The 13,318-nt window shown below is 39.3% G+C and overlaps 1 protein-coding gene across 1 annotated transcript in view; it reads right to left on the bottom strand.

The window, feature by feature from the left end:
* PARP4 (poly(ADP-ribose) polymerase family member 4) overlaps positions 1–13,318 on the bottom strand; it is a 75,088-nt gene that overhangs the window by 14,175 nt on the left and 47,595 nt on the right. Inside the window, 6 exon segments of the mRNA XM_033104268.1 lie at positions 6,726–6,848; positions 7,422–7,517; positions 8,537–8,617; positions 9,932–10,012; positions 10,286–10,456; positions 11,819–11,918. Of these exon segments, the coding sequence (XP_032960159.1) occupies positions 6,726–6,848; positions 7,422–7,517; positions 8,537–8,617; positions 9,932–10,012; positions 10,286–10,456; positions 11,819–11,918 (652 nt within the window).

Raw genomic sequence — 13,318 nt, 5'->3', positions numbered from 1 at the left:
AAAGTGTGATGTCAGGGAAAACACAGGATAAAATGAACAACCAAGCAACTGTCTTTGCTCATAGCTGCCTTCCCAATAGTCAAGCTATTACCTATCCCAGGGCGTTGAAAAGAGGAGCTAGTCAAGATCATTTAAGTGAAACGCCCTCATTAAACACATACGGAATCTAAGATCTGGAGAGAATATCAACAGTAAATCTGTCACAGATCTTACTCTCTCCTGGTTCTCACAATCACAGAATTTTAACACCCTTCATTTTAACTGAGGACCCTAGAAGTGCCTTACCCAAGATTTGCAACTAGCAATATCATCGTATATGAATTAGCCCTAAAATAAGCTGATAATTTGAAATAAATTATTCCAGTCCTTTACTGTATTCTAGCTATATTAAGAAAATGAGAACACGGAAAAAAAATTTTTCAAAAGCTTTAACTAAATGAATATATCTTTATACCAGGATATGAACAAAATATACAACAAAAAAGAATGAAGGGTGCTATTACTACTTGTTTGCATACAATTTAAATATTCCTTAAAAAGTTGCATGCAAATAAAATCCAGTTTTATATGAATTACAGGTCCTTAAGGTATTTTGGAATTGGCTAGCCTCTAATTTTACCAATTAAATGAGCTATTTAAAAAAAGTAGTCCTTTCCCAACTCAGTCAAGTTTCAAGTATACATTTAAATAATCAACCCTGCAGAACATATGACAACACACACATTTCAGAGTAATAGTTAAAAATAATATTTATCTGGTAAAAAATGTTATTAATTAGATAAGCAAACTGAAAAAGAACAATGGTGATGGGCTAGATCTATTAGAGCATTTGTGAAATTACAATAATTATAACAGATCAACAGAACAGAATATATGGTCCAGCAACGATCCTAAAACATGTAGGAATTTAGTAGATGTTAAAGATGGCATTTCAAGTCAATGGGAGGAAAGAAGGATTACTCAATAAACGGGAAAAGTGGGCAGCCATCTCCAAAAGAATGAAGTTGGTTCTATACTTCCTATTATATAGGAGACTCCAATTGGGTGAAAAATTAAATGTAAACATGAAACAATAAATCTATTTAAAGAAATAAATAAAAGGAAATTTTTAAACAGCATAATCTCTGAGCAGGAAGGTATTTCTATGCATGACAAAAAAATAAAAAAAAGATACAAAACAGAACCAAGAAATGCAAAGATTAAAAAACATGACTACAGGGGCGGCCAGATGACTCAGTAGGTTAGAGCTCGAGCTCTCAACAACAAGGCTGCCGGTTCAATTCCCCCATGGGATGGTTAGTGGGCTGCGCCCCCTGCAACTAAGATTGAAAACTGGGGACTGGACTTGGAGCTGAGCTGCGCCCTCCACAACTAGATTGAAGGACAACGACTTGGAGCTGATGGGCCCTGGAGAAGTACACTATTCCCCAATAAAATTTTAAAAAACCAACAAAAAAAATGTGACTCTGTTAAAAACCTGTATGACAAAAAGATAAGTAGTATCAAAATATAAAAGGCAAGTCAAGATGGTTTTATATAAAATTTCCAGGAAGGTTACTTCCCAAAGCATGTGTATTGTATCTGTAGCATTCTCCCTATTTCCACAATATTTAATACGAAAGCTACTCTGTTCTCGAGGATGAATCATATAAATTGATATCCACCAATTAAGAGATTGACTCGGAACCTCAAAAGTCTTGGAATGTGACTTGGCTTGAACACCTCATCCTGGAGGTCATCTGTATTCTCATCACACCAGTTTATGCTTCGAGTCTTTAGTGCCAGATCGCTGAAGCATTTCATAAGATGACTTTTTTCTTCTGTGCTATATCTGAGGTCAATTAATTTTAAGTGTAGTTTCTGCTTTTTCAAAAGTGTATTTTAAAATCTGCATACAAATTGCTCACCCCACTTAAAAACTCAATGCAAAGTCATATAAAAGCAAAGCACATTTAAATAGCTATCCGTTTTTGTATTTTTAATGTTCGAAATGCTTCCTTTGGAATCTGAAAGGAATGCCATGTCTTGTGTATTCTACAAGGTGCTATTTGACTAGGATGTTTTTTAAATCTCTATTTTTTTTTTCCTCCACTCTCTTTCTGAAGGTAGCTTGAATTTTAAGTAAGGAAAAATCATGAAATCATTGATGCTTGGAATTGTTTTTGGTAAACTTAAGCTAACAATAAAAATAAGCCTAAAGAAAAAAAAAACGCAGAAGACAAACTGGGAAACAAATTTTGCAGCTCACATCACGAAGGACTTCTGTAGTGCCCAAACTGCTGTGTGTCACATCTGGTATATTTTATCTCAGATACAGTATTTTTCATCTTTAGAAATTCAATTTGGATCTGTTTTTATCTTCCATATCTCTGGTTAAAATGCTCAGTCCTCCCTCTGTCTTTTTGAACATAGAGTATATTTATAATAGCTGTTTTAATACCCGTTCTACTACCTCTATTATAACTTTGTTTTATAACTTTATCTTATAACTTTGTCTGTTTTTATTGATTGTTTTTTCTCCTCACTATGGATCATCTTTCTACTTCTTTGCCTGCCTGGTAATTTTTAAATGGATGCTAGACATGTCAATTTTACACTGTTAAGGTGCTGAAATTTTGAAAAATCCATTTACACAGTCTAGAGCTTGGTTCTGGGACATGGTTCGTTTACTTGGAAATAGTTTGACACTTTTGAGTCTTGCATTTCAGGTGGGATGGGAATAGTTTTTAGTCTGGATCCTTTGTTTTGGCCTTTGGTCTGGAGCAGTTGCCTCCTGGACTCTCTGTTAGATCTTCCCATGCTGGTGGTGGGCGTACAAACTATTCCCAGCCTGTATGGGCTGCGGGGATGATGGTCCTGCCCACTTGTCTGGTGCTGCTTTCACTGCCTCAGTTGTTCCCTCTCACATACACTGATCAGGACTCAGCCGAGGACTAGAAAGGGATCCCCCTGAAGGTGTTGGGGGCTCAGTCTGTGCCGTTCTCGCCTCTCTGTACTTTGCCTAACTCTAGCCATCCTGCCTGCCTGATCCCCATTCTGTCCCCCTAACTCAGAGACACTACCAGGCTCTGAGCTACTGCCATCCTTGGGCTACTGTCTGGGGACTCTTCCCAGGCAATGAGCTGACAATCTCAGGACTAGCCTTATTCATGTTCACCTCTGAGGGAGCACGGTCCTGCTCTGTCTGAAAACCAGTTTCATATATTTTGTCCAGTCAAATATGCTTGTCACATATTTTTTAGTTGTTTAAGGTGGGAGAATACAGCCAGTTCCTAAATGCATGATATTACTCCATCACGGTCACTAACGGAGTTTCCCTAGCTATTTAAAACTTAAAATGCACATGTGCTCTGGCTTTTGAAGTTGGCTTGTAAACTCCTACAAATACACTACAACACGTGGAAAATAACACCTGTGCAAGGTTATTCCCATAGCAGTGTTTGTTACAGACAGGAAACAAACTTAATGCCCCTTGATAAAGGACGTGGCTTAATCAATTCTAGTACATCCATATGACACAACGCTATTCAGCCATAAAAATAAGGAAGGCGCTCTTCCATGTATCTCCAAGATACAGATTAAAAACGATGTATAGAACAGTGTGTGCAGTATACACTGTATATAGTATATACCTGTAAACAGATGGGAAAGTTCATATTTAGCTCATATATGCATGTGCCATCATGGAAAGAAATCACGAGGAGCCGATAAGCCTGGGAGCTTGTGGGGAGGGGCACTGGGGGAATGAGTAAGTTCGGAAGGATTCACAGTCTCCCTTTTTGTACTGTTTGGATTTTGAACCATGTGAGAAATAATTTTATCAAATAAACAAGAATAGCTTGTACTTCCCAGCATGATGCTTCCATTTACCAAAATTGCTCACTTTCCTCCTCTCTCCCTTCAAGTTCACGGTCTTCAATTATGTTTACCACCACCATCTACAAGGGACAAGGCAGGCCCTCGAGAGAGAATAGTGAAATAGAGGGCTATAATTTTAGTGGGAGCACTCAATTTGTTGCTAATAGTTAAAATATTGAACTTTTAAAATAACTGCCTTTAAAAATTAGATTGGAAGTTATTTTTGTAAAGTCTCTGCCTCTTCCTTGGCCGGGGCTCTTCCAGGGCCTGCTCTCTGGCTGCCCATCATGGACGGGACCTGACACCACTCCAAGTGGAATTCTTGTCACATTTTGGTAAGGAAAATAAATCACGTGGGAGTCACAGCGGCTTTAATATTTTGGCTACATTAGATGATGGTTCATTCAGAAAAATTATTAGTTAAAATGACAAACTATCAAGTCCTCAATTTAATCTGTAATTTTGTAATTTAAAATTTTTCATCTTATAGGTTTAGATCATGGAAGTATTAAGGTCCAGAGCATTTACAAAATTAGTATGAAATAATTCATTATCACTATAGTAAAATAAAATGCAAATGAATGTAGAGCCAATTTTTGAAAATAAATTTAAAGATTTTATAAACAATACACATACATGCCCTATGAGAAAATTAGAAAACACAGGTAGACATAAAGAAGGATAGGAAAATCTCACACAGAATCTCATCCCCAGTCTCTGTTTGGCATACATCTCCCCAGACCTTTTTTCTGTGTGTTTGACACACATTTAAAATAAAAATACATTTTCAAGGGCCCATTTTGACAATAAGGCTGCACGATTTCAAGGCCAGCAGCTGATTATGAGTTGTGCATCAATGTTTTCCAAATTATGGCACTCCAATGGCCCCTTGTGGGAGTGACAGCGAGAACACAGGTCCCAGTCCCTCAGTGTGGTCCCTTTCTTTTCCTTTAACGATCCCTGAGCCACATTCCCTGACTGTGGGGTCTGGAAGTCCTCAGGCCAACGCTGCCAACACACATACTGCCCTGAGCCTGGCTAAACAATGTGATAAGCATACACACACCTCCCACTCTTCCCACACTCCCCCAAACTCTTTTGTTTATTTGTAGTTTTCTTAATGTTTATTCATATTGTGAGTGGGCAATCCCTGCCCATGGTACAAGATTCAAAACACACGGAAGGGTACACTGTAGCAATTAAGCCCTCAAAACCTCCTGGTCACCCAGCGGACCTCCTTGAGACAAGCTCTCTCACTAGCTCTTAGTGTCTCTCTCCAAAAAGTGGAAAAGTACAGAAATATGAAATTAAGGAAATGAACAAATAAGCCAAGTCCAAACAAATAAGGAATGTCCATTCTTTAATTTTTATCTTTCCAAAGAGTAGCATGTACTGACACTTCCCCATACTGCTTTCCTCACCAGTGCACTGGGAAACCTTGCCATAGCAGCACACACAGGCGCTGATTCACTCTGAGAGCTGCACAGAGGCTGTGCTGACCTACTAGGCCATCGGCTTGTGGGTAGGTGCCAGTGATGATGGCTACTGTTTACGTGCATTGAGTCCTCCTGCACTTTCCACGTCAACCATGTAGGGCAGGTTTTCTTACTACCCCATTCTAGGACACGGCCCGGAGCACTGAGGAGGGCACATGTGAGTGAAGTCGGCCCCAGCCGCTGTGTTCTTACCACTACATTTTACTGACTTTCAATCATCTCCCATGTTTGATCTTTGCCAACCTGACAGATAAAAGAATAGATCTCACTGAAGGTTGAATCTGCATTTCTCTTAGCAACAATGAGGCTGAGCAGCTTTTCCTGCATTCAAGAGCCACATTATTTCCTTATTTATGATCAAGCCCTTTGCCTGTTGTTCGCTTAGATGACTGATCTTTTTCTTAATTCATGGGAGTTCTTTATGTATTAAGAAAATCTGTCTCTATTGGAAATTTTTTTTGTTTGTTTATCACTGTCTTTGGATTTCACCTAGCATATGCCTAAGTCTCTTTCACTTTTTGGAAACACCATTCAAAGACCTCCTCGATTTTAGATTTTCAGAACAGTGTTGGTTTATTCACACCCTGGGTCATGCATGTAAACATTTGTGGTTTTATTTTGTTGATGTTGTATTGTTATTTACCATCTTAAAACAAACTAAACATGATTTTATGAACAAAGCAAATGATCTCTAATGTGTTTTTTTATTCTTAATTCACATCATAACTTTAAAATGGATCCAAGAAAATGAAAGGTGCATATATTTTCCCAAAACTTGTCCCCTCATAATTTTTTCCTTAGCTTCTAAATTCCTGAGATTTAGCAATTTTACTTCTCTAACCTGGACACCTAAGAGCAAGAACACTGTTTTGTTTCTTTGCTTTTGAATATGCCTTTCAATTTTTATTAAAGTCACATTTCTCAATTTCTATTATGTTTCTGGCTGTAAAGGCCACAGTATGAAGCCCTATAAACCACACATTGGTGGTCAGTGTCTCTCTTACCCGTATTGTGGTAACCCTTACCACATATTGGGGGTAAGTTTAGATTATTAGCTAGGACTTTTATCACTACTTTCAGGACGAACCTTTATATGACTGAGAGCAAATGACTTGAACTTCCTGGTGACAGCTGGTCTCTGAATGAAGCAGAACCACGCTTGTTCTTTTTGTACTTTACATTTATATATGGTGACTTTCTCAGTCATGTGACAGCCTTTTTATAAATGTGCAAATATTTTCCATCGTCAGAGACAATATATGTATATTTCTGCATATACAAGTATAAGGGTGCTATTTTAGCAAAGGGTTCCCCCCACCATCATAAGAATACAAAAGCATAGTATCAGTGTATGTGGTAATCAACACCTACCTGTGTCATGATGGCATCTGGCTGCTCCTCCTGCCAACTCATGTATGGCAGGAAATCCACATCTTCTTTGGCAATAAGTTCCAAAATATTTGGAGTATCAGGTAAAGGTGACTCATTACCACCCTATATTGTATCACAGTTAGGTAAAAAATAAAACAGGCATTATCAAAGGAAATGACGCTTTAGCATTTGAAAGCTCTGTGACAGTTTGGTTTCGAATAGGTCAGGTGTCAGATTGGATCACGTGTCCCGGGCCACTAGTGAGGGAGAGAGGCGGAGACCGGTTTTCCTCTTTACTGAGCTCCTGCTGGATGTGGGTGCTCTGCGAAGTGCCTTAAACTGATGAAGGACGAAGAGCTTTTTGGTGGGTAAGGGAAGCCCCGGCCTTTTCTATTTTTCGAAGGTCTTGGATTAATAAAAAATGAAAACTGCCAAAATCATAACAAAATTGTAGTAAATCTTAAAAGTACACATGTAACTAATAATTATAACATTAAAAATAATAACACATGTATCTCACTGAGAGGTCACCATGAGCCCTCACGCTGAGGCCTGCGGCCTGACGACCCTGCCGCTGTGCCCCTGCCTGCTCTTCAAGGCCAAGGATGTGGATAGTGTCAGCGACAGTCAGAGCGAGAGTAATTTTGTTAATATGTAAATATAAATAAAATAACATGAATTAACTACAATACATACCCTTTTCTCAACTGCCACAAAGCTTGTAAACTGTGTGATGAGAGAGTTTTCTTTACTGAGTTGAATAATCAGAGACTTTAAGGTCTGCTTCTTCATCTAGGATAGAATAAAACACATGCAATTATGCCCTGTTTTATTTTTCACTATTTAGCTATGTATGACCAATTAAATGAGTACTAAGTCATCCAAAAGGTGTTTTTCTAGAGAAAGTAAATCATTTCATATATAGAATTTCAAACTAAATGTTGAGTCCATGGTCCTATCTCAATATCTCAAGTAGATGACTCAACGTTCTCTGCAAAATAGGATCAACTGCAGAAAGAATAATTCTATTTCCAGAGCCCTTTGTAGTTTACAAAGAACTCTCACTCTAGAGTATGCTGAGCTTCCAACGTCTTTGACAGACAGTCTGTGCCTCTCATTTTCATGACAGGGGCTCCAAGGCGTGGAGAGGTGAAGTGACTTGTTTAGGACCCTCTGGTGGCAGAGCTGGTCAGTTGCCCTGAGATAAAGGCCACAAGCAAACAGAACACAAGGCTGCTCATGGAAGGGCAGCAAAGGAGCAGTGAAGGCACAGGCCATGTACCGTATCACAAGCTACGACTATTTGCAAAATGGTGGCCCGGTGTGGCACGCTGGTACCTCCTTTTTGGGATGGCATTGAGTTCGAAGGCTCCTAACCTCATTAAAGATCACAACCTAGAGGGCCCAGCAGGGTTGCCGTCGTGGCCAAGAGGGACCAACGTGGGCTCCGCTGTGTGTCCTGAGGCATGCTGCCCACCCATCCTGCACCTGGGCTTTTCATCAGGAAAAGGGGATACGAGCACCGCCAGCATACGAGATCTGCAGTGAGGTATATTATAGGCACTCAGTGGGCGCTCTCTGAGCCCTCCTCTGGCCGATCTCTGATAGGTACAGTTATCATAGAGTTCTCAGGAAGCCCACTGACATCTGTTCTTTTGTTAATTCATTCAACAAACAGCTACTGAGCGCCCAGCAACCCCCGAAATCCTGTGCATCTCCGTCCAACTGTCCTCATGCTACATGCTGATAGATAATCAATTTAAGAAGAAACAAAAATAATGCATAATGGTTTTTCCTATAAAGGAGCGAACCTCATGATTCGTTTCATTTTCGTGGAGAATGCCATCTTCATAATCTCGGATCAGAGCTCGTGCTGTCAGCTTGTGAATCATCTGTTTAAGCAGCAAAGAAAAAAAAGATTCAAATGGCTTATAATTGAAGTCATACACAGAAAACCATTTTTAAAACTGAGGTTTGATTTACACACACTAAAATTCACCCTTTTGAGGTGCACAGTTTGATGCATTTTAATGAACGTATACAGTAGTATGATCACCACTGAAATAAAGACACAGAGCCTTGAAAGTCCCCCACCTTAAAAGACCCTTGTGTCCCATGCTGTCACCTCCAACCCCTGGCAACAACTCATCTGTTTTCTGTGCCTTTTCTATAAAAGGCCATTTTGCTAATTCAATTTATTTCAAAAATTTTAAACTGTTCTTCTACTGTAGGAAGAAGAGCCAGTTTAGTGCCATGCTGCCCAAGCCTGGCTGTGGTCTCCACGATGAAGGGCAGGCAGGGTACTTTCCTCCTCCTGCTCCCAGGTGATTGCGGGACAGAACTGAGCTCCAACGGCCACGTCTGCTGTGCATGAGAATTCCTACTTTTGTGCTTGTGTTACTGCTCAGAGCACTATACAGAGAGGAAGCGCAACTATAAAAACTGTGATTTTTATGAAAAGTGACCTCTTCCCAGGTAAAATCCTTTTACTTTATTTCCACGTTACATTCAATTTTTAAAACAATATGAAAATTCCCTTCAGTTCTATACATCAATCACTAGCAAGTCATAAGTTTTAATTATAGGCTCAGTGCCAAAAAATAAGTTGTATTTTATTTAAAAAAAAAAAAAATCTAACTAGCAAAGTCTGGGGATAGTTTTTCTGGCTATGCAAATACTCCTATGAATAGCAAACTACGTATACAGCATAGATGAGTTAGGAATTTTCCAGGTCTAACTATAGTAGAGTCAGTACTACGTCAACTACTACAAACTTTTTGGTGTTAATGCATTTGCTTTTAATCCAAAAGTAGAAAAAACAAACCCAGCCTCAATAGATATGTTTTACTCTTGGTCTAGCACTGTTATACTTAACATTTTAAAAGAACATAGGTGGACCAGTGGCACTGAACTTTTACTGAGTCACGGACATCTTTGAGAACCTCCTTAAAAAATTTTCATACACAATGTACCAAATTTACTTGCAGTTATTCACACCTACTGAAGCCCATACGGACATGACTAGACCCAAGGACCCTAGATGACCAACTGCTGCATTGGAAACTGAGGGAATGTATCGTCGTTTGTACTGAAATATCAACACAGACAAACAACAACAAAGGAGGCACACAGTGCATTCGACACGAAAAGATAAAATTTTTGTAACTTTCAAACACTGGGTCCACAGTTTAAGTTTTGAATCTTACAGTTCCAGTTGTCTTCTGGAGTTCAGTTGTTGACACCATTGTAGAAAATTCTTTCTCTTGAATCAATGCACACAGAGTTGCCTGGAATGGGGAAAAAAATTCTTTATTACCTTTTCTACTCCAGAGTGTATTCACTAGTTAAACAGTGATTCCTTCAGCGATTTCCTCCCTCCTTTCAAGGGAAATTTAAAGGCTCTCTAGGGCCCCTGGTTAACCACTCACTCTGTTCCCAGGAGAAAATTTGCCAGCATAATGATTTGGGGGAGGGGAAGAGGAAAGAAAAGGTGAAGGAAAGGAAATTCTTAGTAAAGCACATTGCTGCTCCCACAGCACACACATTGGGTGCCTCCTTACCTGTGTGCAGTGAGGAATAAAGCCGTAGACCAGGAGCCGGTCGCCGTCGAACAAGGCCTGCACCTGGGCGGGGGCCTGCAGGGGCTCTGGAGCCCGCGGACTGAGCTGTTGCCAAGTCACAGAGACAGAGTGGCAGCTCGGAGAACGGGACCGAGTCAGCTGGTCCTCTATCTATTTGTACAAGAGAGATGGTTTCTCTTTTAGTATTAAATCCAGAAGATGGTTACTGAACACTTAAATTTTACATTCTGTCCCTTGGGACTTGTAGCTCTTTGTTTTTTTTTCCCCTCCTTCCTGATACAGGGTACTTTTCCAAAAAGATTTTAAGTAGAATTTTTAATAATAGCACAAGCACATAATTTCAATGTACAAAACATCTGAAAATTACTCCATTAGTTAATTACTAATATACTACTCTGACATGGACTAGATTCCAGTTATAAAAATTAATTCTACAAAGGACTTAAATAGACATTTCTCCAAAGAAGATACACAAATGGCCAATAAGCATATGGAAAGTTGTTCAACATCAAAACCCCAATGAAATACAACTGCACACCCATTAGAATGGTTATTATAAAAACAAAAACAAAACATGGAAAATAAATATTGGCGAGGATGTGGAAAAACTGGAACCCTGTATGTTGCTTGTGGGAATGTAAAATGGTGCGGCCACTGTGTAGACAAGAGTATGGCGGTTCCTAAAAGAACTACACGTAGAATTAGCACGTGATCCAGCAATTCCCCTTTCGAGTATTTACCTAAAATTGAAATCAGGGTCTCGAACACATGCTTGGACGTCAATATTCATAGCAGCTAAAAGGTGAAAACAACTCAAGTGTCTATCAACAAGTGAATGGATAAACAAAATGTGGTCTATGCAGACAACAAATATTATTTAGCCTTTAAAAGGAAGAATACTCTGACACCTGCTACAATGTGGATAGACCTTGAGGACATTATGACACATGAAAAAAGTCAGGCACAAAAGGACAAACTCTGTGTGAGTCAACTTACAGGAGGTCCCTAGAGTGGTCAAATTCATAGTGACAGGAAGTAGAGGGTGGGTGCCAGGGGCTGGGGGAGGGGGACTTAGTGTTTAATGGGGACAGAGTTTCTGTTTGGGATGATGAAAAAGTTCTGGAGACGGACGGCTGTGAAGGCTGCACATCAATGTGAGTGTACTCAATGCCACTGAGCTGGACACAAATATGGTTAAAATGGCAAATTTTATGGATATTTTGCCATAATAAAATTAATTTTAACAAAATACTTAAAGTGAATTTAAAATTCACTTTAAAAAATCAATCCATGACACTTTATAAAACAGAAATCAAACTACTAGCTAAGCGAATGACCCAATTCCGTATTCACTGTGCTCCTGCCAGGTGGGGCCCACACCTTGGTAGCTGTGCCTCCTTCCAGCTCTCCTTTCCACTAATGAAAACGCCGAAGTTACTGTCACTACATTTGTAAGAAGACTATTTCCACATGTAAACATAAGACTAGAAATAAGATGTTTGAGAAACATACCTGTTTTTTCCAACTATGTTTGGATTTTGAGTTAAAATATTCAAATACTCCAGCACCACACTGGGACAGAGTCCTCAAAACATGACGATTTGCTGTAGAACTGATCACATTTGACATGTGTTAGTTTGTGAGAAATTTTAGAAATGTTTATGAAGTCCATGCAGTTAACAACATGGATACAGCTCAAAACTCAATAGGAGAGATGCTACGTGCAGAAGTACTCTTCTGTAGGTAAGGTTAAATAAAACATATGACAGGCGCTATGAAACATCAGAAGGTCTGGGTAACTTACACTCCCAGACATCAGAGCACTTACTTCTCTCTCAAAATAGAAAAAAATCAGAAATTTCTTGACTTCCAATTTACTGAAGGAGGGAGATGATTCTGAAAACCCCTAAAAGCCACTAGAATGCGGATATTCAGTCCACTTTCAAGGGATGTCAAAGCTACGCAAATCTGATCCCAAAGACCAAGAACTGGCAAAGGGTTAATAAAGTCTACATCTTCAACTGTGATCCACATGTAGAGAGGAAAAGGTATAAAGAAGTAACTTTCGTTATTTGTTGATTTATTGATGAAATAAGTCATGGGGATGTAATGTACAGCAAGGGGAATACAATCGATAATATTGTGATAGCATGGTACGGTGTCAGATGGTTCCTGGACTTATCATGGTGATCACTTCTTTAAGCATATAAATGTTGAATAACTATGGTGTGTACCTGAAACTAAAATTGTATGTTAATTATGTTTTAATAAATATCTTTTTTTTTAAATAACTCTCATTCTAGCAAAGACAATCTTTGATATTTAAATGACAATGTCCTACCAAATTTCTCTCAGTAATAATTCTACACCTATTAGAATGACTTCTTAGTGAGTTTCCTCCTGAAATATGAAAGAAATGATGGATAACTTTTCAGAAAAAGAGCTTAGGAAAGTTATTTCTGCAATATTTTTTAGCATATTAATAAAGATTAGAGTTGCTTTCAGTCCTCAAAATTAACTGGTGGTGATTACAACACTGACTAGAAAACAGTTTGGCTGGAGTGTGCCCAGATTTTATAAATCCCATCAGTCAGTGAGGCTTCTGGGGACCTTTCCTGTGCTGCCGTCTGGACTCAGGACAACTTGTTATAACTGGCAGGGCGGCATTCTCTACTCCTGGAGAACTCACAAAGTCTTGCTAGCGTTTTTGAACACAAATGAGTGTGTGTAAAATGAGGCAAAAACATTTAGAAAGATTCTAAAAACTGGACAGAAAATCAGTAACAATTCCAGCTCCCTCAGGCTGGGTCCTGTCACTTGGCACAAAGTCACCCCATCACAGCATCCCTTTTTCTTCCTTCCTAGCACTCACGATCCCATCTCCCTTTGACGGTACTGGATTGCTGTCTGTCTGTCTGTCTCCCACACACAGTACTCGGCCCAGGCTGAGCAGTGTCTGTCCCATGGTAGGCCCTCAGCAAAGAAGGGATCAACAGGACACAGTGCATTCTG

This window comes from Rhinolophus ferrumequinum, chromosome 4, assembly GCF_004115265.2.
Source record: "Rhinolophus ferrumequinum isolate MPI-CBG mRhiFer1 chromosome 4, mRhiFer1_v1.p, whole genome shotgun sequence".
Classification (NCBI taxonomy): domain Eukaryota; kingdom Metazoa; phylum Chordata; class Mammalia; order Chiroptera; family Rhinolophidae; genus Rhinolophus; species Rhinolophus ferrumequinum.
Note: the sequence above shows the minus strand (reverse complement) of the source record. Positions and strands in the feature narration are given on the sequence as shown.